This window comes from Ranitomeya variabilis, chromosome 2, assembly GCF_051348905.1.
Source record: "Ranitomeya variabilis isolate aRanVar5 chromosome 2, aRanVar5.hap1, whole genome shotgun sequence".
NCBI classification, from domain to species: domain Eukaryota; kingdom Metazoa; phylum Chordata; class Amphibia; order Anura; family Dendrobatidae; genus Ranitomeya; species Ranitomeya variabilis.
The window spans coordinates 853,412,793-853,439,230 of NC_135233.1; the positions used below are offsets into that span (position 1 = coordinate 853,412,793).

The window sequence follows — 26,438 nt, forward strand, 5'->3', positions numbered from 1 at the left end:
TTGGATGTGCGGTTTGAAGGACAGGGCAGAGTCAAAAATTACTCCGAGGTAGCGGACTTCGGGTACGGGTGAAAGCGTGATGTTGTTAATTGCAATAGATAGGTCAGGTAAGGAAGATCTATGGGATGGAGGAAATATGATGAGTTCAGATTTGTCCATATTGAGTTTGAGGAAGCAAGAGGAGAAGAAGGAGGATATGGCTGATAGACACTCCGGGATTCTGGACAGCAGAGCGGTGACATCTGGGCCAGAAAGGTAGATCTGAGTGTCATCAACATAAAGTGGTTACTGGAATCCATGGGACTTTATGAGTTGTCCCAGGCCAAGTGTGTAGATTGAAAAGAGTAGAGGTCCTAGAACAGAGCCTTGGGGGACTCCAACAGAGAGAGAGGGTGGGATGAGGAGGTACAGTGGTAGTGGGAGACGCTGAATGTGCAGTTGGAAAGGTACGAGGAGATCCAGGATAGGGCAAGGTCTTTGATGCCAAAGGAGGAGAGGATCTGTAGTAAGAGGCAGTGGTCAACTGTGTCGAAAGCAGAGGACAGGTCTAGAAGGGAGAGTACAGAGTATTGTCCATTAGCTTTGGCTGTAAGTAGGTCATTGGTAAGTTTTGTCAGGGCTGTCTCAGTTGAGTGATGGGGGCGGAAACCAGATTGTAGATTGTCAAAGAGCAAGGTAGATGAGAGGTGGGAGGAAAGTTCAGCGTGGACGTGCTGCTCCAGGAGTTTGGAAGCGAATGGGAGCAGTGATATTGGGCGATAGCTGAGCATAGCAGCTGTATCGAGTGTTGGCTTTTTAAGGATAGGCATGATTGTAGCTTGTTTGAAAGCAGAAGGGAAGATGCCAGAAGTTATTGATAGGTTGAAGAAGTGGGTTAGGGATGGGATTAGTGTGGTGGTGAGGTTGGGGTGGAGGTGGGATGGGGTCGAGCGCACAGGTGGTGAGGTGCGATTTGTCGAGGAGACAATTAAGCCTCCATTCACGGATGTTGGATAGGGAGGTTATGGGGTTTGGGCATTGGTATACAAATGGGTTGTAGGCTATAAATGATACAAATTAAACTTGCTCAAAGTGATAAGATAAATACATTTTCCAATAGAATTTTTCTCCATTCCATCACTGCTGCTGTTTAGCTTCCCTGATGCATAATACTCCTGGGAGATAGCATATTATGATAGTGGGCTAGCCAACCACAGACCATGGAAAAAACACATCAACTATAGTGACATCACTAGAGTAGCCTGTGCACGCATGGCCAACTGCCCATGTGGTTTACATGGGTACAGTTATTATGTAGGAAAGTAAAGATCAAAACAATCAGAGTAACTGTGAGAAAAGTGAGGAATTAAAACATTTCTTTTACTATGTTTCTTATTTCTCTTATTAGCGATGACAGGCATGTATATTAAACACAGCTCAAAAAAATAAAGAGAACACTTAAACAACAGAATATAACTCCAAGTAAATCAAACTTCTGTGAAATCAAACTGTCCACTTAGGAAGCAACACTGTTTGACAATCAATTTCACATTCTGTTGTGCAAATGGAATAGACAACAGATGGAAATTATTGGCAATTATCATTAAAGGAATGGTTCTGCAGGTGGGGACCACAGACCACATCCGAGTACCAATGCTTTCTGGCTGATGTTTTGGTCACTTTTGAATGTTGGTTTTGCTTTCACACTCGTGGTAGCATGAGACGGACTCTACAGCCCACACATGTGGCTCAGGTAGTGCAGCTCATCCAGGATGGCACATCAATGCAAGCTGTGGCAAGAAGGTTTGCTGTGTCTGTCAGCGTAGTGTCCAGAGGCTAAAGGCACTACCAGGAGACAGGCCAGTACACTGGGGACCATAGGAGGGCAACAACCCAGCAGCAGGACCGCTACCTCAGCTTTTGTGCAAGGAGGAACAGGAGGAACACTGCAAGAGCCCTGCAAAATGACCTCCAGCAGGCCACAAATGGGCATGTGACTGCACAAACAGTTAGAAACCAACTCCATGAGGATGATCTGAGTGCCCGAGGTCCACAGATGGGGGTTGTGCTCACAACCCAACACCATGCAGGATGTTTGGCATTTGCCACAGAACACCAGGATTAGCAAATTCGCAACTGGCTCCCTGTGGTCTTCAAAGATGAAAGCAGGTTCACACTGAGCATATGTGACAGACGTGACAGAGTCTGGAGATGCCATAGAGAGCAATCTGCTGCCTGCAACATCTTTCAGCATGACCGGTTTGGCAGTGGGTCGATAATGGTGTGGGGTGGAATTTCTTTGGAGGGCCGTACAGCCCTCAATGTGCTCCCCAGAGGTAGCTTGATTTCCATTAGGTACCGAGATGAGATCCTCAGACCCCTTATGAGACCATATGCTGGTGCGGTTGCCAGATCTCATGTGGCTGGAGTGTGCCAGCAGTTCCTTCAAGATGAAGGCATTGAAGTTATGGACTGGCCCCAGACCTGAATCCGATTGAACACATCTGGGACATCATGTCTCGCTCCATCCACCAACATCACATTGCACCACAGACTGTCCAGGAGTTGGCGAGGAGATCCCTCAGGACGCCATCCACCGCCTCATCAGGAGCATGCCCAGGCATTGTAGGGAGGTCATACATGCGCATGGAGGCCACACACACTACTGAGCATCATTTCCTTGTCTTGAGGCATTTCCACTGAAGTTGAATCAGCCTGCAATTTGATTTTCTACTTTGATTTTGAGTATCATTCCAACTTCAGACCTCCGTGGGATATTAGTTGTGATTTACAGTGATCATTTTTAGGTTTTACTGTTCTCAACGCATTCCACTATATAATGAATAAAGATTTACACCTGGAATATTTCATTCAGTGATATGTAGGATGTGGGATTTTAGTATTCCCTGTCTTTTTTTGAGCAGTGTATATTATCTCATGTAACATTATGACTACATTTATGCCCTGCTGTACAAATGGAAGGTTTGTATCTAACTTACCTGGCCTTGGTGGTCTGTAGTCTAGACAGTTAATTGGTGGTCTTTTCTGCTTGTACATAGTGCAGAACTGATGATCCTCTACATCATTGCAGCACCAGTCGTATGCCTGAAGCTCTGCATCTAGTACATCTAGGAGATAAAACATATTAATTTCATTGCATCTTTCTTACAAGTAGCGTTGTTGTTTTATAATAAATCTTCTCACTCACTATTACTCGATGAATGAAAAGTCCATGTCCGTTCCTGGAAACCCTCAAAGAACTGATTCCTGCGGTAGTATACACATCTCACACCTGCATTGTGCCAGTTAGGAGACGTGCTGCGGAAAAGTTTGATATAGTCTGACTCGCCTGAAAGTAAAAGAAACCTATAAGAAATATTTGCAAACACAAAAAATACAAAAAACAAAACAAAACATGAAAATAGAGCTTGGTTTAAGTTGGTACACATGCAGCACATAAACGCATGTTTTGGCCATAAAGCAAAAAACCCACAAAAAGTAGCAGACGAAAAGGTATTTTACTACACAATTAACTCTGGTCTAGACAAATCCATTGTGCTCTTGGAAATAAAGCCACATAGAATTACTGTATATAGAATAATTTCAGATTTCTGCTGTGGCAGCTGAAATGTGCATGCAATAGGTGCGGGCGGAATCACGATCCACCTGCGCCTATTAACTAGTTAAATGCCGCTGTCAAACTCTGACAGCGGCATTTAACGCTTTGCTTCCAGCCATCGGGCCGGAAATACCCTCACCGCTGACCCCTGTCACATGATCGTCAGCATGACAACCAGAGGGAGACCTATATGGTTGTTGATGCTGGATTGCTATGAGCGCCACCCTCTGGTCGGCACTCCTAGCAATGCAATAATTCTGCCACATAGGGGCGATCTGAGCATCGCCTCTATGTAGCAGAGCCGATCAAGTTATTATTTATTATTATTATTATTATTATTTATTTATATAGCGCCATTGATTCCATGGTGCTGTACATGAGAAGGGGTTACATACAAGTTACAGATATCACTTACAGTAAACAAACAATGACGGACTGATATAGAGGGGCGAGGACCCTGCCCTTGCGGGCTTACATTCTACAGTTGTGGCAGCTTCTAGCCTCCCATGGAGGCTATTGAAGCATGCCAAAAGAAAAAAAATGTGATTAAAAATATGAAAAAAATAAAAACAATAAAAGTTTAACCCCTTCCCGACATGCGCCGTACTAGTACTGCGCTGCCGGCACTGCATTACTGACAGCCGCAGTACTAGTACGGCGCCCCGATCACCGCGGTCTCGCGCTGAGCGCCGCGGTGATCGGGTGCGGGTGTCAGCTGTATATGACAGCTGACACCCCGCAGCAATGCCCACGATCGGCGCTGTCGCCGATCGCGGGCATTTAACCCCTCTGATGCCGCTGTCAATAGTGACAGCGGCATAGAGGGGGATCGCGCAGGGACGGGGGCTCCCTGCGCTCTCCCACCGGAGCAGCGCGATCTCATCGCGCTGCTCCGGTGACCTGGAAGGAGTCCCCGGATCCAAGATGGCCGCGGGACTCCTTCCGGGTCATAAGATGACCCTGCTTGCCGGCGTCTGCTGAGAATCCTCATAGCAGGCGCCGGCAAGCCTGTGGAACGTGCCTGTCACATCGGTGATCAGACAGAGTGCTGTGCACACTGTCTGATCAACGATCTGTGATGTCCCCCCCTGGGACAAAGTAAAAAAGTTAAAAAAAAAATTTTCCACATGTGTAAAAAAAAATAAAAAAAAAATTCCTAAATAAAGAAAAAAAATATATATATATTCCCATAAATACATTTCTTTATCTAAATAAAAAAAACACCACACAATAAAAGTACACATATTTAGTATCGCCGCGTCCGTAACGACCCCACCTATAAAACTATATCTCTAGTTAACCCCTTCAGTGAACACCGTAAAAAAAAAAAAAAAAACGAGGCAAAAAACAACGCTTTATTCTCATACCACCAAACAAAAAGTGGAATAACACGCGATCAAAAAGACGGATATAAATAACCATGGTACCGCTGAAAACGTCATCTTGTCCCGCAAAAAAAAAGCCGCCATACAGCATGATCAGCAGAAAAATAAAAAAGTTATAGCTCTCAGAATAAAGCGATGCAAAAACAATTATTTTTTTATATAAAATAGTTTTTATTGTGTAAAAGCGCCAAAACATAAAAAAATTACATAAATGAGGTATCGCTGTAATCGTACTGACCCGAAGAATAAAACTGCGTTATCCTTTTTACCAAACGCGGAACGGTATAAACGCACCCCCTAAAAGAATTTCAGGAATTGCTGGTTTTTGTTCATTCCACCTCCCAAAAATCGGAATAAAAAGCGATCAAAAAATGTCATGTACCCGAAAATGGTACCAATAAAAACGTCAACTCGTCCCGCAAAAAACAAGACCTCACATGACTCTGTGGACCAAAATATGGAAAAATTATAGCTCTCAAAATGTGGTAACGCAAAAACTATTTTTTTGCAATAAAAAGCGTCTTTTAGTGTGTGAGGGCTGCCAATCATAAAAATCCGCCCAAAAAACGCTATAAAAGTAAATCAAATCCCCCTTCATCACCCCCTTAGTTAGGGAAAAATAATAAAATTTTAAAAAATATATTTATTTCCATTTTCCCGTTAGGCTACTTTCACACTAGCGTCGGTACGGGGCCGTCGCGCTGCGTCGGCCCGACATACCGACGCATACTGTGCAAGCGCCGCACAACGGGGGCAGCGGATGCTGTTTTTCCACGCATCCGCTGCCCCATTGTGAGGTGCGGGGAGGTGGGGGCGGAGTTCCAGCCGCGCATGCGCGGTCGGAAATGGTGGACCGTCAGCACAAAAAAAGTTACATGTAACGTTTTTTGCTGCCGGCGGTCCGCCACAACACGACGCAACCGTCGCACGACGCTTGCGACGTGTGTCAATACGTCGCTAATGTTAGTCTATGGGGAAAAAATGCATCCTGCAGATGACTTTGCAGGATGCGTTTTTTCGCCAAAACGACGCATTGCGACGTATGCAAAAAAACGCTAGTGTGAAAGTAGCGCTAGGGTTAGGACTAGGGTTAGGGTTGGGGTTAGGGTTTCAGTTAGAATTGGGGAGTTTTCACTGTTTAGGCACATCAGGGGCTCTCCAAACGCGACATGGCGTCCGATCTCAACGCGTTTGTTTGCGTTAAAAACGCATGCATTTTTATAGAAAAAAACCAGAACACACACTGAAAAGTCACCCACCACCATCAAGGTGATAAAGGGATCCAAACCCTAACCCTAAACTCATCCCTAACCGTTTAATGAACATTTTTCTGACAGTCATAGTGCCACGTATTTCAGTGCCACGTATTTCAGTGCCACGTATTTCAGTGCCACGTATTTCAGTGCCACGTATTTCAGTGCCACGATATTTCAGTGCCACGTATTTAAGTGCTACGATATTTCAGTGAAATACGTGGCACTGAAATATCGTGGCATTTACGTGAAATACGTGGCACTTAAATACGTGGCACTTAAATACGTGGCACTTAAATACGTGGCACTTAAATACGTGGCACTTATATACGTGGCACTTATATACGTGGCACTTATATACGTGGCACTTAAATATCTTGGCATGTACATGAAATACGTGGCACTTATATACGTGGCACTTATATACGTGGCACTTATATACGTGGCACTTATATACGTGGCACTTATATACGTGGCCACTGAAATATCGTGGCACTTATATACGTATATAAACGTATTTCAGTGCCACGTATTTCAGTGCCACGTATTTCAGGTTAGGGGTAGGGGTAGGGTTAGGGTTAGGGTTTTTTGGTTTTTTCTTGTGTTTTTCTATAAAAACGCATGCGTCTAAAAAAACGCATGCGTTTTACCGCGATTACATGCGTTTTTTCTCACATACGTTTTTTTAAAAAACGCATGCAGATAAAAACGCAAGTGTGAAACCAGCCTTACCCTTGGGAAAATAAAAACATGGGGGCTAAAGTATAATTTTCGTGGAAAAAAATATATTTTTTATTTTCGCGGCTCTGCGTGATAAACTGTAGTGAAACACTTGTTGGTTCAAAGTTCTCACAACACATCTAGATAAGTTCCGTGGGGGGTCTAGTTTCCAATATGGGGTCACTTGTGGGGGGTTTCTACTGTTTAGGTACATCAGGGGCTCTGCAAATGCAACATGACACCTGCAGACCAATCCATCTAAGTCTGCATTTCAAACGGCGCTCCTTCCCTTCTGAGCTCTGCCGTGCGCCCAAACAGTGGTTCCCCCCCATATATGGGGTATCAGCGTACTCAGGACAAATTGGACAACAACTTTTGTTGTCCAATTTCTCCTGTTACCCTTGGGAAAATAAAAATGTGGGGGCTAAAATATAATTTTCGTGGAAAAAAAAATATTTTTTATTTTCACGGCTCTGCGTGATAAACTGTAGTGAAACACTTGTTGGTTCAAAGTTCTCACAACACATCTAGATAAGTTCCGTGGGGGGTCTAGTTTCCAATATGGGGTCACTTGTGGGGGGTTTCTACTGTTTAGGTACATCAGGGGCTCTGCAAATGCAACATGACCCTGCAGACCAATCCATCTAAGTCTGCATTTCAAACGGTGCTCCTTCCTTTCCGAGCTCTGCCGTGCGCCCAAACAGTGGTTCCCCCCAATGTATGGGGTATCAGCGTACTCAGGACAAATTGGACAATAACTTTTGTGGTCCAATTTCTCCTGTTACCCTTGGGGGAAAAAAAATTGCGGGCTAAAACATCATTTTGTGGAAAGAAAAAATGATTTTTTGATTTTCACAGCGCTACATTCTAAACTTTAGTGAAACAACTGGGGGTTAAAAGTGCTCACCACACATCTAAATAAGTTCCTTAGGGGGTCTTCTTTCCAAAATGGTGTCACTTGTGGGGGTTTCCACTGTTTAGGCACGTCAGGGGCTCTCCAAACACGACATGGGTTCCGATCTCAATTCCAGCCAATTTTGCATTGAAAAGTCAAATGGCGCTCCTTCCCTTCCGAGCTCTGCCATGCGCCCAAACAGTGGTTTATCCCCATATATTAAGTATCAGCGTACTCAGTACAAATTGCACAACAACTTTTGGAGTCCAATTTATCCTGCTACCCTTGGGAAAATAATAAATCTGGGGCAAAAAGATCATTTTTTGTGAAAATTAATATTAATTTTTTTTTACGGCTCCACATTATAAACTTCTGTGAAGCACTTGGAGGTTCAAAGTGCTCACCACACATCTAGATTAGTTCCTTAGAGGGTCTACTTTCCAAAATGGTGTCACTTGTGGGGGTTTCCACTGTTTAGGCACGTCAGGGGCTCTCCAAACACGACATGGGTTCCGATCTCAATTCCAGCCAATTTTGCATTGAAAAGTCAAATGGCGCTCCTTCCCTTCCGAGCTCTGCCATGCGCCCAAACAGTGGTTTATCCCCATATATGAAGTATCAGCGTACTCAGGACAAATTGCACAACAACTTTTGGGGTCCAATTTATCCTGCTACCCTTGGGAAAATAAAAAATTTGGGGCAAAAAGATCATTTTTTGTGAAAATTAATATTAATTTTTTTTTACGGCTCCACATTATAAACTTCTGTGAAGCACTTGGAGGTTCAAAGTGCTCACCACACATCTAGATTAGTTCCTTAGAGGGTCTACTTTCCAAAATGGTGTCACTTGTGGGGGTTTCCACTGTTTAGGCACGTCAGGGGCTCTCCAAACACGACATGGGTTCCGATCTCAATTCCAGCCAATTTTGCATTGAAAAGTCAAATGGCGCTCCTTCCCTTCCGAGCTCTGCCATGCGCCCAAACAGTGGTTTATCCCCATATATGAAGTATCAGCGTACTCAGGACAAATTGCACAACAACTTTTGGGGTCCAATTTATCCTGCTACCCTTGGGAAAATAATAAATCTGGGGCAAAAAGATCATTTTTTGTGAAAATTAATATTAATTTTTTTTTACGGCTCCACATTATAAACTTCTGTGAAGCACTTGGAGGTTCAAAGTGCTCACCACACATCTAGATTAGTTCCTTAGAGGGTCTACTTTCCAAAATGGTGTCACTTGTGGGGGTTTCCACTGTTTAGGCACGTCAGGGGCTCTCCAAACACGACATGGGTTCCGATCTCAATTCCAGCCAATTTTGCATTGAAAAGTCAAATGGCGCTCCTTCCCTTCCGAGCTCTGCCATGCGCCCAAACAGTGGTTTATCCCCATATATGAAGTATCAGCGTACTCAGGACAAATTGCACAACAACTTTTGGGGTCCAATTTATCCTGCTACCCTTGGGAAAATAAAAAATTTGGGGCAAAAAGATCATTTTTTGTGAAAATTAATATTAATTTTTTTTTACGGCTCCACATTATAAACTTCTGTGAAGCACTTGGAGGTTCAAAGTGCTCACCACACATCTAGATTAGTTCCTTAGAGGGTCTACTTTCCAAAATGGTGTCACTTGTGGGGGTTTCCACTGTTTAGGCACGTCAGGGGCTCTCCAAACACGACATGGGTTCCGATCTCAATTCCAGCCAATTTTGCATTGAAAAGTCAAATGGCGCTCCTTCCCTTCCGAGCTCTGCCATGCGCCCAAACAGTGGTTTATCCCCATATATGAAGTATCAGCGTACTCAGGACAAATTGCACAACAACTTTTGGGGTCCAATTTATCCTGCTACCCTTGGGAAAATAAAAAATTTGGGGCAAAAAGATCATTTTTTGTGAATATTAATATTAATTTTTTTTTACGGCTCCACATTATAAACTTCTGTGAAGCACTTGGAGGTTCAAAGTGCTCACCACACATCTAGATTAGTTCCTTAGAGGGTCTACTTTCCAAAATGGTGTCACTTGTGGGAGTTTCCACTGTTTAGGCACGTCAGGGGCTCTCCAAACACGACATGGGTTCCGATCTCAATTCCAGCCAATTTTGCATTGAAAAGTCAAATGGCGCTCCTTCCCTTCCGAGCTCCGCCATGCGCCCAAACAGTGGTTTATTTCCATATATGAAGTATCAGCGTACTCAGGACAAATTGCACAACAACTTTTGGGGTCCAATTTATCCTGCTACCCTTGGGAAAATAAAAAATTTGGGGCAAAAAGATCATTTTTTGTGAAAATTAATATTAATTTTTTTACGGCTCTACATTATAAACTTATGTGAAGCACTTGGAGGTTCAAAGTGCTCACCACACATCTAGATTAGTTCCTTAGAGGGTCTACTTTCCAAAATGGTGTCACTTGTGGGGGTTTCCACTGTTTAGGCACGTCAGGGGCTCTCCAAACACGACATGGGTTCCGATCTCAATTCCAGCCAATTTTGCATTGAAAAGTCAAATGGCGCTCCTTCCCTTCCGAGCTCTGCCATGTGCCCAATCAATGGTTTACCCCAACATGTGGGGTATCGGCGTACTCAGGACAAATTGTACAACAACTTTTTTGGTCCAATTTCTCCTGTTACCCTTGGTAAAATAAAACAAATTGGATCTGAATTAAAAATTTTGTGAAAAAAAAGTTAAATGTTCAATTTTTTTTAAACATTCCAAAAATTCCTGTGAAGCACCTGAAGGGTTAATAAACTTTTTGAATGTGGTTTAGAGTACCTTGAGGGGTGCAGTTTTTAGAATGGTGTCACTTTTGGACATTTTCTGTCATGTAGACCCCTCAAAGTCACTTCAAGTGTGAGGTGGTCCGTAAAAAAAATGGTTTTGCAAATTTTGTTGCAAAAATGAGAAATCGCTGGTCAACTTTTAACCCTTATAACTCCCTAACAAAAAAAAATTATGTTTCCAAAATTGTGCTGATGTAAAGCAGACATGTGGGAAATGTTGTTTATTAACTATATTATGTGATATAACTCTCTAATTTAAGGGCATAAAAACGAAAAATTTGAAAATTGCTAAATTTTCATAATTTTCGACAAATTTCTGTTTTTTTCACAAATAAATGCAAGTCATATCGAAGAAGTTTTACCACTATCATAAAGTACAATATGTCATGAGAAAACAATCTCAGAATCACCAGGATCCGTTGAAGCGTTTCAGAGTTATGACCTCATAAAGTGACAGTGGTCAGAATTGTAAAAATTGGCCGTGTCACTTAGGTGAAAACAGGCTTTGGGGTGAAGGGGTTAAATCACCCTCATTTCACTCCAATCAAAATAAAACAATGAAAATAAAATCAAACATACATATATTTGGTATCGTCGCATTCAGAATCACCTGATCTATCAATAAAAAATTGACTAACCTGATCACTAAAACGGCATAGAGATAAAAAAAAATCAAACCGCCAAAATTATGTTTTTCTGTAGCTGCGACATTGCATTATATTGCAATAACGGGCGTTCAAAAGATCGTATACGCATGTCTCACATGTCCCTTAAGTTTCAATGTTGACTTAAGACAAAAATCTGAGTAAGGTGAGACTCAATGCCTTGTTAGGATGTGCAGCCTTACAATCCAAAAAAAGTATACTGCTCATTGAACTCTTTATGAAAAAATAAAATATGTTTGTCAATGTCATATGCGATTAAGTTGCTCAGCGCAAAGCTGATATGGCACTGTGCTAAGAACAGAGTAATGGAGAGCAGCCTAGCAATTTTCACTATAACTCAAGACTCAGGGTCTTTACCTGCTCTTGTGGCTCTGAAGCGGGAATCAGTCTGTGCCTGCCGGAATAAACAGGGACATGACAGCAAACCAGAATTCCACTGTGAGGGATCTTCATGCTGATTGTTCAACCAATTGAGACATTTCGTACGACTGTTCTCCACTGTGGAATTATTCAGTTGGTAAATCCAGAGTCCTCGCACATCTGCAAAAGTAAGGAAAGGAAATAATGCAGCAGTAGTAGAACAATGTAATAATAAACAACCAAAATGTCTGCATTTAAAAATCATTAGTCTGTGTAACTTCTCCAATGACCTAGTCAGTTTCAGAACAGTGATTGCAATCTCTAAAGCTAAGATTTTGCAAGTTTGCGCTCCATGCCTAAGGCCAGAGTCACACTAGACCATAATACGGATGAGTGCTATGTGATAAAAAAAATCACATAGCACTCAGACCAATGTTAACATATGGGGCAGCTCCCATCATCCGTTGTTTTCTTGGCCGTATTCTACGTGCGAGGGAAATCGCAGCATGCTGTGATTTCCACCATATCTCGGCCAAGAATCGCCCATGAAAGTCTATGGGTGCGAGAAAAACTTGCACACCACACGGACCATCAGTGTGACTTGCGAGAAATATGCACCGGTGTCCTTTAGAAAAGCCGGCAATTCAGTGCGGTGTACAGTAAAATCACACTGACAGGTTAGAATAAAATAGATAAATAAATGTCTACACATAGTATAGGTATATATGTATATATATATATATATATATATATATATATATATATATATATATACAGTATATATCTATTTATATATATAGACACACACACACATATATCTATATTTATATGTCGTAGAGAGATAGATAGATTGAGAGTGCATTATAGATGTTAAACCTGTGAGTTTAATTATTTCATTAAAATACTTTATTCTTAATGTGTGTGTATTTTTAACCCTTTCATACTATTGGATTAATAATGGATTGGTGTCTTACCTCTCCATTATTAACCAGGCTTAATTTCACCTTACAATAGCAAGGTGACTTTAACCCCTTATTACCCCATATGCCATTACTACAGGGCAATGGGAAGAGAGAGGCTAAGAGCTGGAATAGGCGCATCTTACAGATGCGCCTTTTCTGGGGTGGCTGAGGGCAGATTTTTTTGGCCGGGGGGGCAATAACCATGGTCCCTCTCTAGGCTACTAATATCTGCCCTCACTCACTGGCTTTCCCTCCCTGGTGGAGAAAATTGTGCGGGAGCCCACGCCAGGTTGCTTTAATTTAACACCTACAGCTCCTAAATTTTACACACACTCTACTAACATTATTAGTCAGGGACATATAAAAATCTAACGGATATGCAATGGTTTACTGTATGTAGTCCATGTCTCATATCCTGTCGGGTTCTGTAATGATTTAGCAAAAAGCCGACAAATGAATTACTGCTATCTAGCTCTGTATGAAATATAAATAAATATATATATATATATATATATATATATATATATACAGAATATATATATATATATATATATATATATATATATATGCACAGTATATAGGCTGTATATATGTTTTCATGAATATTTGAGCCCATGGATCCATTATATGTCTATTTTGCAAGCCGGTGAGAAAATCTCGCCATGCGGATGCCATACGGATGTCACACTGATGTCACACGGATGCTTACATGCGAGAAAATCGCATCCTCGCATTGCACACGGATGACATATGAATCACTGTTCAGGGAACATTTGCGCAATTCTCGGCCGTGAAAAATGGACCGATTTTTTCAATAAGTTATGTGTGACTCCAGCCTCATCATTAGGCCTGAGTCACAGTTAACGTAAGAAAAATCGGTCTGAGTCTCCCTGCCGAGAGTCACACAAGTGTTCTCCATACGGTCATCTGTGTGTAATGCGCTTGCAATGCGATGATGCGATTTTCTATCACCTATGTATCCGTATGAGGAAAATGTGTGCATATTTCTCACAAGTCACACTGATGGTCCGTGTGGTGTCCGAGTTTTTCTCGCACCCATAGACTTGCATTGGTGAGAATCGGCCGATATATGCGTACAATCGCAGCATGCTGCAATTTCTCTCTCATGCAGAATACACCCGAGAAAAAAAACGGTGATGGGAGCTGCCCTGTAGATTAACAATAGTCAGAGTGCTATGCGATGTTTTCTCGCATTGCACTCTTCCGTATTCAATGCTAGTGTGACCCTGGCCTTAGAATGGTCCTCACTAGCCCTCCAAACAGTATATTGGCCCCCATATAGTTCTCTTATCAGTAAAATGACCCCTATATAGCCCTCTAAACATTATACTGGCCTCCACATAGCCTTTCAAATAGTATAATGTCCCCCACAAAGCCTTACAAACAATGTAATGGCATCCACATAGCCCTCCAAAGTATAATGGGCCTTACATAGCCCTCCAGACAGTTTAACGGCCTTCACATAGTCCTCTAAACAGTATAATGGCACCCACATAGCCCTCCAAATAGTAGTATAATCCCACATAGCCCTTCAAACAGTATAATGGCCCTCATACAGCCTTCCATATAATATGAGAGCCATGTAGCCTTCCATATAAAATAATGGGCCACACATAGTCTGCCATATGCTATAATGGGCCCATATCGCTTTCTTTTTAAAAAAATGCAACCCACATAGTTTTGCATACAATATAATGGGCCACACATAGCCTTTCACGTAATATAATGGACCCACATAGCTTTTTTCCATAAAATATAGGCCCAACATAGATTTCCATATAAAATAATGGCCCAACATAATTCATCTTCCATTATTGCTTTCAGCTGTATTGGCATCTAGGATGCCGATAGAGTTGAAAGTGCAATGCCGAGCACGGGTAGGGCTCGGTGCTGGCAAAGGAGATGGAGACTGGCTATCAAGACTCATGGACCACATTAGATAAACACAACAGTAACACCCTATGGAAAAATATATAAAATAAAGAAATATATATCAAATATTGTATAAAACGTAACCAAGGTGCTCTGTAGACTAAGTGGAAACCACTCAAGGAGAAACCAAATCCCAAAACATGGATAGCAGAGAAATATCAAGACAACAATTGTATGATAAAATTATATTTTTTATTTGGATAATATAATAAAAAATAAATAATAATATGACAGAAAGCGGCACTATAAGATTGTGCGCTTATCAAGATATATAAAAATACATAAAAGATATATATCATAAAAATAATACATGTAAATAATTCATATATAAAAAATCCAATATTACCATTGGCGGATAAAAGGCATAACATCCCCAAAAATATTGTATAACAATTGTGTGAAGACACCAAAAAAGGAAAGCCAATCGGACAGAATAAATGCCATACATAGAAAAGTGTAAAAATAAATGACATAAAAAAGCAGACTGTTCTTGCTTGTTTGAAATATCTCTATTGCCTTACAGCTAACATTTGTCTGTATTTCACCTAAAAAAATTACCGTGTATACTCGAGTATAAGCCGACCCGAGTGTAAGCTGAAGCACCTAATTTTGCCACGAAATACTGGGTAAACTTATTGACTCGAGTATAAGCCAGGTATGCATTGTCCCATCATTCCTGTCCTGGTATACATGGCTCCCCCATCACTGTCCTTGTATGCATGGCTCCCCCTTCCCTGTCCTTGTATTCATGGCTCCCTGTCCCTGTCCTTGTGTGCATGGCTCCTTATCCCCTATCCTTGTGTGCATGGCTCCTATTTAAAAATAAACATCCTACTCACCTTTCTGCGCGCTGTAGCTGCATCTCGTTCGTTCCGGCGCCAGCAGCTCTTCCGGCAGAGCGATCATGTGGCCCCGCTCATTGAGGTAATGAATATTCACTCCACACCTATGGGAGTGGAAAGGTGTGCATATTCATTACTGGGGCCAGGTGATCGCTCTGCTGAGAGAGCTGCTGGCGCCGGAACGAACAAGTTGCAGCGAGGGCGTGCAGAAAGGTGAGTAGGATGTGTGCTGGAATCTGGCGGCTGGGGCTGTCAGTGTCACTGTGCGCGTTATAATAGACATGATTATTCATTTCTCTTTAGCAGCAGTACAGGCTTTATCCACAGCCGCCAGCTCCTGCCTCTGTAACCTGCTGTTCTGCTGCTCCCCCGCTGGCCTACTGGGACAACTGACTCATGTATAAGCTGATGGGGGTGGTTTCAGCACAAAAAAAGTGCTGAAAAACTCTGCTTATACACGAGTATATACGGTACCCCCCCAAAAAAAAACTACTGCAAAAATAACAACCTTGAAATTGCTAGTCATACAAATCTAAATATCATTTTACTAATTCTAAAGTTTTATTAATGTTTATAAAGTGACTCTTTTTAAAGGAAACCTGTCAAAACATTTGGCGATACTAAACTGTTATTAATGTCTTATTTTTTATGCAATGTGTATCACTAACTTGGTGTTCTCAAGCAGAAAGTCCCAGTATTCATGTAAAAAAATACTTTTTATCATTAGGCCATTGCTTAGCAGACCTTGTCTTTAAGTCATATGGGTGGCAATTTCGTTACAGTCACATTCGTCATAGTAGTCACGGTCAACATAGTCTAATTGATGGCATGGACTGCCCTGACATCACGGCAATCGCAGAGTAAATGCCACACTTGTCCTCTAACAACCAGTTTCTTGGGCATGTGCACTGAATCTGGGTGTACGTCCCCACCTTCATTTCCCATCTGCACACGCTCGAGAGCCGCTGTGAGTCAGTGGCTACATAATGTGTATATTGTAAGTGCAAGCACCATTCGTGCTAGTACCAGAGCTGGGGACATACACCCAGAATCAGTGTATATGCCTGAAGAGCTGAGGAGCTGGTTTTCAAAGCGCAAGTGCGGGACTTAATCAACGATTACCGTGATGTCAGTGCAGACCATCAATTAGACTGCATTGGGCATGATTATTATGAATATCGTGAATGGAATGATCGAAAGCACCACCCATATGACTGAAAGAGAAGGTCTGCTATGCAGTTGCCTAATGATAAAAGGTGTTTTTGGACATAAATACTAAGACGGTTTACTTGAGAACATCTTGTCAGTGATACACATTTTGTATCACTAATAAGACATTGGGGCAGTTTAGTATCGACAAATTACATGACAGGTTCCCTTTAAAGTGGAAGATACAGAAATGTCAGTCAGCATGATTTTTTATGTATAAAAATTGAACACCTACCTAAATTGTTTCCAATATAGAGGTCTGGACGGTGTATGTTCACAGCTATGCCATCATTCAAGAAAAAGTTATCCTTGTTCCCACTGATCATGGCAAAAACACTAAATTAGTTTCTTGCAAAATCATGTTCTTTAATCATTATTTAAAAATAACCCAGCAAATACGTATATCAAGGTACAGACATGCAGCCACAGTATATACTGTATGGTATATTGTGCAAAGGAAGCAATATTCATTATACCATCTAGAATTTACATAGGTACTATAGAATTGAAAAGAATGTACTCAAGTGTTAACTCATAAATTAAAAAAATTTGAAGGAATTTAATGGAAATAAGTAAAACTTATCGTGGTATCTAATATTGTATGAATTTGTAGTCCAGGTAGTTTACCAAACTATAGAGGACAAAAGTTGGTTTGCCTTACAAATGAATTCCTGTTAGCTGCAAAAGATATCAACACTCTTAATATGTGTACCAGTTATTACTAATGACTAGTGATGACTGAACAGTGAAATATTTGGATTTGGGAAAATCGGCATGAATAATTTCTAATATCCGTGTATTGATACCGAATAGCGAATGCAATGCAAGGCAATGGGAAAGCCGATTATTTTCCTGCTGGACTCAACAAACATGACTGGCGGCATGAGAAAAAAAGCTGAAATGGATGGGAAAGTGCTAAAACTAAATAGGAACAGAATGGAGAAGATGCCTGCATGCCTTTCTGACTCACATATGGTTTCTGGGAATAATGTTATCAGACTATTGCGCCAGTTTTAAGGATTTATAAGGAGACCTACCAAACCAAACTTACTGTAAATTGCTTTGTACAGGGAAAAATGCTAAGAAACATTTTTTCCTTCATAATTACTTGTATATAATGCAAAATAAAAATAAAAAACAATACTAAAAAAAATTATACCTCCCCGTTAGCATCTGTTCACACGTATCGTTTTGGCTTTAGTTTTTCATTTTACATTTGTGAAGACCCTCAGTTATACATTTGGGATGTCCCTCCCTCATTCATAATTGTTAGTTTGATTGTGGAATACATATTCCCCATCAATTTACAACGCCAGTTAAAACATGTCCCTTTGAATTTTGGGCTTTGCCCGCCACCACTACCACGTACACTGCCATGTGATTATGTGGCCTTTGCTTCAAATTTTCAGAGGGCCAGCAGGTGCCGTTAAACTTGAGTTTGGGAAGGGCCCTCAGGTGGCCCTGTATCACACATTTGGGAGACCTCCCACTCCTATATTTGTGAGGTCCCTCTCTCATTCAAATTGTTAGCTAGATAGTAGAATACATATTGCCCAGAACTTTACTATGCCAGCTAAAATATGGCCATTTGAATTTTGGGCTTTGCCTGCCACCACCATCATGTCCACTGCCATGTCATTATGCGGCCCTCACTTCACATTTTCAGAGGGTCAGTAGGTGCCATGAAACCTGAGTTTTGTGAGCTCCACTGTTCATTTTTGCAACTGGATCACAATGGAGCCACTGTCATAGGGGGAGCTGCATCCAAAGCGCTGCCAATCCGGACAGTGGAAACATACCCTAACTGAGAGACAATCTTCACTCAAAGTAGCTCTTAGGCTATGTGCACACGTAGGATGGGTCCTGTGCGGGTTCTCCCGCAGCGGATTTTATAAATCTGCAGGGCAAAACCGCGGCAGTTATGCCTGCAGATTTATCGCGGTTTGTCTTGCGGTTTCCACTGTGGGTTTACTCCTGCACTTGTTATGTTAAAAATAATTTTAAAAAATGGTTATACTCACCCTCCGACGTCCCGATCTCCTTGGCGCTGCACGCGGCGGTCCGGTTCCAAAGATGCTATGCGAGAAGGACCTTCATGATGTCACGGTCGGTCATGTGACTGTGACATCATCGCAGGTTCTGCTTGCATAGCAACCCTGTGACCGGACGGCCGCGTGCAGCGCAGAGAGCAGGAGAACTTCAGGGGCCATCAGAAGGTGAGTATATCATTATTTTTTATTTTAATTCTTTTTTTTTACACAAATATGGTTCCCAGGGCCTGGAGGAGAGTCTCCTCTCCTCCACCCCGGGTACCATCCGCACATGATCCGCTTACTTCCCGCATGGAGGGCATAGCCCCATGCGGGAAGTAAGCGGATCAATGCATTCCTATGTGTGCAGAATCGCCGCGATTCCGCACAAAGAAGTGACATGCTGCAGAATGTAAACCGCTGCGTTCCCGCGCGTTTTTTTCCACAGCATGTGCACAGCATTTTCGGTTTCCCATAGGTTTACATTGAACTGTAAACTCATGGGAAACTGCTGCGGAGCTGCAGAAACGCTGTGGATCCACAGCAAAATCCGTAACGTGTGCACATACCCTTAAAAGAGCTTTTTGGACTCAGAAAATCTCCCTATATGCTGCTTTCACTCTCCCTGTGTTGACACTAAGCTCTCACTATGCTGTTTCTGCATGCAATGTGTGCAAGATGGTGCCGACAGTGATTAAATATCCCCCTATGATGCTCGAAGACCAGCCAATCAGAGTAATGCCACAGCAAAGATGGCGACGGCATTACTGTGATTGCCAAGCAAGCCCAGCTGCAAATAAAATGCCAAACATGCTTGGAGGGTCCCTTGAATATACTGAGGCAAATAGCTTATTATTCACCGAATAACGAATAGCCAGAATAGCATACTATTCGTGCGAGTGAAGAATAGTGCCGATTATATTCATTCAACACTACTGACTAATTATGACTAGTTATTACTAATATTACTTGAGATCTAGTCATTCCAGCTTGAAATCTCTAGCCTGAGCCAATAACAGTATTCCTACCTGCAATAACCAATTAGAGGTCTTGGGTGACGATCTATTTAATCCCAATTCATTCCACCATCTTTAAACCAAACAAGCACAAAGGCCTGGAATCCATCAGTGGTTAGAACAGCCTGGTATGTGTTGGTCTTATAATGAAAGTATACATAATGTTATCATACAGAAATGTACAGGGCACCACAATGGTTTGTTCTTATAGGTTCTGTTCTATCATTAGGGTTTTCTTCTCACCTTGTTGTCATTTTCCTTTGCTGGATATGCAGGAACATTCTCCCAGGTAATCTTCAATGTCCACTGAGCTGTGTATGAAATCTTGAAGTTTCTGCTAATAATGACCTCAACTTCAGGAATGACAATGGCGTCATTGTTGGTGTATTCCTGATAACGGACAATTATTTAAAATTGATTATACTATGTGGACGATCCTCTTCACTTTTCTTCACCAATTAACCAGTGTCAGAAAACCTACCTGGTAGTAAGTAGTTCCCACTCCTTTAGACAAGTCTGCATCACTCCAAAATGCAGCAATTGAGGCCAAATTATATATTTCATTAAAGCCATTGACTGGTGGGTTAGTGTATGAGAATATGTTGTTTTTGGATGCCGGGAACACAATCAGACCATTGTCTGTATACTATGAAAAAAACAAACAGTTTAACAATAATTTTACATGACTATTGAATTAAAACATTTATCCAATTTATTCTTACATAGACAAAGTTTCTTAAACTGTTTCCAAAAGGAAATCCTGATTTCGGCTGGAAAACTGGAGAGGTAAAGTCTGTTGTTCTTTGGTTATAGTTGCTATCGTTTGTATTTGTTCCATATGGAAAAAGGGGGATAGCTGCAGTGAAAAAAAATACATTTATTAGTGATAACATATAAAAATAATCACCTCAACATTTTTTAGTATTTTTTTACCTTCTCTGTAAGTAAAAAAACAAACAAAAAAAAACCCAAGACATTATTGAAACAAAATATCAGAAAAAAATAGAATGGAAAAACCATCTGTGTTTCTCATTAATTTATGAATTTAATAAGTATAGTAAATAGCAAATATAGTATTCATTTTCATAAAAGGAATAGATTTAGTAATGATCAGTTAGTGATTTATCTCTAGGTATGGGTGAACCCGAATGTTAAAGTTCGGGTTCTGTACTGAGCACCTGCACCATGCATGAACCCGAACACGGACTTCTCCATGAAGTCCATGTTACTGTTCAGGTCCAGCAGCCAAAAATTTGGTGTTTCACACAGATGACAATGTAAGAAGCACCGGCTCTGATAAGTGGTTCATTACCCCCTGTCAGAGTGCTGAGGTTCGAAAACTGTCATACAGATGACAGTGTGTAAGCCAGCAGTTATGACTGGAGGTAAAAGGGATCTCCCATCACTACTCTACACTGTGCTCCACAAACCATAGAAATTAAAGAAAAAAGGGCAGACAGGATCAAACCCTGGAACGGATCATTCATGACATTCCTGTTTTAGTTTGCCCTATCATATTATGGGTGGGGTTTTATATGTACTAATTTCACTGCACTTCCTTGCTGGCTATACCTACGTCTTGGTGAATGTGAGTTCAGAAGTTCCAGTCCTCAGCTAAGGGCTTTACCTTTTTTGGTAAACTCTAGTTGTATTCCTTTAGTGAATATGTTTGCTTTCCTTCCTAGCACCTTTTCCTTTTACCACTGTTAAGTTTCTGGGAGGTTACTTGTTTATTTTATTCTCCTTAGTTATCCTTCACTACCCAACACATCTTAGTTTTTACTCTGGGATTTTGTATTTTACTTCACACTTTCCTTTTCTTGCAGTGTATTGTGGCCTCACCTTTGGTTACTCAGGAGGTACAAGAAACCCCTCAACGGCCGTTTAAGGAGTTTGGTCCAAGGTGGTGTTTTTAGTTTTGTGGCTAAGGTCTTTGTAGTCTGTACCCATGTGGCAGCCCCATGTGGTAAAAGGAGTGAGAGTGACTGGGTATAGCACTGCAGGTAAGAATTATGATGCCACCAAATGTATTGTAAAACTTGTTTTTTGTTTAATGCTACATGTTTCAAAGCTGGTCTAGCTCCTTCCTCAGACAAGTATCCATGCAAAATGTTTTTGAAACAGTATATACTCTCCCAAAAGGACGTCATCAAACAGGTTCAATGTTGGAATTACTTAATGTACATCTGTGGCATTAATGAACAGCAGACCTATTCAACATGACTAAGATACAAAGGTAAAACATCCTGTACTATAATTATTGCAGCCTAACTGTATTATTGTAATATTTTAGCAACAGGACGTTTCATATAAATATATATATATATATATATATATATATATATATATATATATATATATATTTATATGAAACGTCCTGTTAAATGTTCTCTAATTCTATGCTGTGTTGTCTGTGCACTCATTCAAACCATTGGGTTTGGGTGGAGAAAGCTTAAAGATCCGAAATGAGTCCTTATTAATGGGTCTTTGTAATCTGTTGGATACATTCTAAGGTATTTGTTTAAGTATGGTGAGATGCAGGTTGGTTGGGTCTTTGTTGTTCTCAGTGAAAAAATGCCTTGAAAGGCTATTACACTTACCGTATTTTGCGGTTTATAAGATGCACCAGATTATGAAATTTTGAGGAGAAAAATAGGAAAAAAAACTTTTTTTAATAAAATGGTGGTGCTTACAATCCATGCGTTTTATTTCTTACCGGGGTGGTGGCTGTGTTGAAGCGGGGTCCCTGGAACGCTGCTGGCGGAGGCCAGAGTGGGGCGATGCTACGGACCCCAGACTGGGAGAAAGGGGTGTTCGGATGTGTGACGCTGTGGGTGTTCAGTGGTGCGGGGGCTCCGCCATCACTTTATGAAAGCCCGGAGCCTCCGTACTGCCATGGTATACTTTGTGGTGGACTCTGGGAAAATGGCTGCTGGGGGTGGCACATGCGCAGATGGAGATCTTGGCGCTCAGAACTCATCTCCTGAGATCTTGGTGCCGAGATCTCCATCTGTGCATGTGCTGCCCCCGGCAGGCATTTTCCCGGAGTCCACCGCAATGTAAACCTTGGAAGTGCGGTGGTCCTGGGCTTTCACAAAATGTCGGTGGGGCCCCCGCACCACTGAACACCTGCAGTGTTGCACCTCCAAACACCCCCTCATCCCAGCCTGTTGCCTGCAGAAACGCGCCACTCTTGCCTTCTTCAGCAGCGACCCTGGGATCATGCTCCACCGCGGCCTGGAAAGTATGTTCGAATTTTAAGACGCAACCCCATTTTCCCCCCCAAATTTGAAGGGAAAATGAGTGCATCTTATAATCCAAAAAATATGGTAATACCCATACCCTTTTCTAATGTTATGTCTATTCACCCTAATATGTGTTGCTTGGGTCATCCGTCCTACGTATTGTAATTTACATCACACTCTATTAAATAAGTTACAAAATCAGAGTACCAGCGATTGGATTGTTTAATGAGGAACACAGCTCTTTTGGATGTGCAAGAAAAGGATTTCCTCCCATTTATAATCATTTTGCAGCAAAGGCGATTTTTTGTATTGCACCGTTAAGAACCTATAAATTCAAAGGATGTGCATTTAAGTTCCTACAGAAGATAATATTGGGCTGAACAGTAATATATTCAGCCCAATATTATCGTCCGTAGGAACTTAAACCTAAAGCATCCCCTTGCTCCCAGCACAATTAGAGCTAGTAAGTCCCAGAGGTCCTGTCCGTTGATTTCATCCACATCCTTTGCTTCTTATCGGTTCTTATTGAACCTTTTTGATGACGCCCTTTTGGGAGTATATATAATGCTTTAAAAATATTTTGTACTTGCCTGAGGAAGGAGCAAGACCAGCTCTGAAACTCGTAGCATTAAATAAAAAAAACATTTTATAATACATTTGGTCCCATCATGATCCTTACCAGCAGTGCTATACCCAGCCACTATAGCTTTTCGCTGCATTGCATTTTTGAATCTCTGGATGGGGTCCAGCGTGGTGGTTGGGCAGCAGCCACTGGATTACACAGACCTACCTTGCTCAGTGTTGTGCCTGCAGCTGCACAACTTATTCAGCACTTTCACCTTCGAGTTTTTTTCCCATTTACCTGTTGTGATCCGCACAAGGTGCTCTTTCTCTTTCTTTTCCTCTATCTCACTGTGGTTGAACTTCCATTTTTCCATTACCCGTATGTGAGTGTGTACACGTTCATTACAATGTCACTTACCTGTACATATAACTCCATCTCCCGTGTAGTATGCCAAGCATTGGCAAAAAAAAGATCCGGCCACGTTAGAGCATATGGCATCTTTTGAGCAATTATTCAATGTAGGACTAGAACACTCATTAATATCTAAAATGAAGTAAATGTAGATATTGTGTTAATTACAATGAATAATTATATCACTATAGACTGGTAATGATAAGATCCTAGTATACTCAAGACTGTGAAGTGACAACAGATAAGGATCTAACTTTCTTTATCACACATGTACTCAACATTTATACACAGATTATAACCCCGATTCATCAAGATCATTCAAGCCCTTTTGTATGCCAGTCTAGATTGAGAGTCTATTGAAATATAATTGAGGCATACACCGTTCAATGAGTTTCCAGCACCAGAAATATATTCCAGTCATAAATTATAGTACATTTCTGAAATAATTTATGTGTTGTAAATTACTGGCAGTGCACAATAACGCCTCTCATGGAAAGCCACATTTTAAATTGTGGGAGAGCTGGTGTAAAAATGCTTTAACATTTCTAACAGTGTCACTCCAGATTTGAAAAATGTCTCACCCTCTATGTCTCTCATTAAGATATAGTACTATGATAAATCTGGTGCCTTGTAATTCTGTCTACTTTAAAGGTGACTTAACATTATATGATTTTCTGGGAATGTTTCCAGAAAATGTTGCAGTGTAAACACGCTGCTGATCACCCGATGAACTAAGTAAAAAGCTTGTTCATCAGGTGAAACAATCTCATTGTTCTAGGAAGCTCATCATCCTTTGCACATAGGACACGTGCTGCCGAGAACAGCCTTTGTGTCCTGAAAGATGTATTATTGATTGTTCTGTGCGCATTTTCTTCACAGTCAGCCAGTCTAAACAGGATATAAAATGACCGCCGTCTAAGAATTAGACAGTATTGATGTTGACAGTTGTTTTTGGATTCTGCAAAACAATCCATTTCTTACCGACACAGCTGTTATTGTCTTCTGTGTACCCTGGCTGACAGATACATTTAAAGCTACCGATTTCATTTATGCACAATCTTCCTGGTCCGCTGCAGTACTCATCATCATCACATTCTACAATATCTACAAAGAAAAGATATAAATAGTTAGTTACCTCCGGAAAGAATGACAATTTACAACTGACTTATAAATACATTTGTGCACAACTGTGAGCTGCATTCTGTACATAAGAGACATGGTGAATAGTGAACTAAAGAAGGTATGAAGTACAGGCTGAAAACAAGTTCAGTATAGGTCAGGGGCGGACAGAGACTGAAGACGCCCACTGTGTAACGCATTTCCTTAGGCCCCTCCATGCTCTACGCAATGCTGACAAAACTCCCCATTACCAGCTGCTGATTGGCTAACCCAAGGAACACGTACTTTTATTGTACTTTACATGTGTATACTGTATATGTGAAAAAGTCTGGAAAGTGGTTAAAGGGATATTTTCAAGTTGTCTCTCTTGAGCAGCACAGAGCAACATAATCTCCTTACAGTTTAATTACTTCCTTGTTTCTAACAGGGCGGGTTCTCCTTCTTGAGTGACAGCTCTGATGAACATAACTGTATTATTAGCATAACACATTCAGCTATCAGTGGTTGATCTGAGTCTACACTGTTATCCTTGCATTTACACATAGAGATAACAAGGTATTTGAACATGTACTGAGCAGAGAGCTGAGATTAGCAAACCTGCTCAGAAAGATGCTGAAATCATGACTTATAACTTTATTTCTTCAGAAAACGAGAGGGAAGGGATGGATGGGAACACAGATGAGTAAACTAACTGCTGTATAGAAATCAATAGGGTGGAGAGAAGTCACTAGGATGTTAAGAGTTAACACCAAGCATTAGTACACAAACTCCATAGAAAAGAGCTGTCATTGCAGGAAAATGAGAGCAGATAGAGAAAGCAAGTCAGTTGCAAACTTGCTTATTTTCATGCTGTCTACTTAAAGAAACTTAAGAATGTGAGAACAACCCTTTAAGGAAGGGACTCATTTTGCCCTTGTGGATTGTTTCATTTTCTATTTTTTTTCCAAATATTCCTCCATTTTGATACAGCAATAGCTATTTATCGCTGGCATCTCAAAGGACTGCATGAGTCTGCTTGAGGTGGAAGTCAGTTCTGAATTGGGATACCCTTCCAAGATGTGTACATGTTTAACCCCTTCCTGACATTGGATGTGCCGGCACTATTTTGTTGTGAGCTTTCACAAATGGAGATGTGTCCACACGCAATCACCATTGGGAGACCGGCTTAGCTGATAGCCGAGATCTTGCTATAACAGCTAGGGCTGGTACTGTATCTGGCTATTTAATCTTCCAAATGCTGCAATCAACAGCTTCATGGCGTTTCAAAGGCTGTTATGGCAATAAGAGGTCAAATATTGACCTCCGGGTCTGCTAAGTGAAATGGCCTGTTAGGCAGTGCCATAACCAGGATCTAATCTTTGTGCATTCTGTCAGTGAAAAACTGACATTTCTTATACCCTGCAGAGCATAAGTATTGCAGGGTATTG

At 41.3% G+C, this 26,438-nt stretch overlaps 1 protein-coding gene across 1 annotated transcript in view; it reads right to left on the bottom strand.

The window, feature by feature from the left end:
• Positions 1 to 3,190: 3,190 nt before the first annotated feature.
• Positions 3,191 to 26,438, bottom strand: part of LOC143803980 (uncharacterized) — a 245,981-nt gene continuing 222,733 nt past the window's right edge. Inside the window, exons 33-41 of the mRNA XM_077281732.1 lie at positions 24,874 to 24,996; positions 23,899 to 24,024; positions 20,394 to 20,527; positions 20,153 to 20,317; positions 19,915 to 20,061; positions 19,684 to 19,811; positions 16,861 to 16,943; positions 11,657 to 11,839; positions 3,191 to 3,328 (exon numbers count right to left, since the gene is read on the bottom strand). Coding sequence (XP_077137847.1) covers positions 19,722 to 19,811; positions 19,915 to 20,061; positions 20,153 to 20,317; positions 20,394 to 20,527; positions 23,899 to 24,024; positions 24,874 to 24,996 — 785 coding nt within the window. The 3' untranslated portion in view covers positions 3,191 to 3,328; positions 11,657 to 11,839; positions 16,861 to 16,943; positions 19,684 to 19,721. The remainder of the gene's footprint in view (positions 3,329 to 11,656; positions 11,840 to 16,860; positions 16,944 to 19,683; positions 19,812 to 19,914; positions 20,062 to 20,152; positions 20,318 to 20,393; positions 20,528 to 23,898; positions 24,025 to 24,873; positions 24,997 to 26,438) is intronic.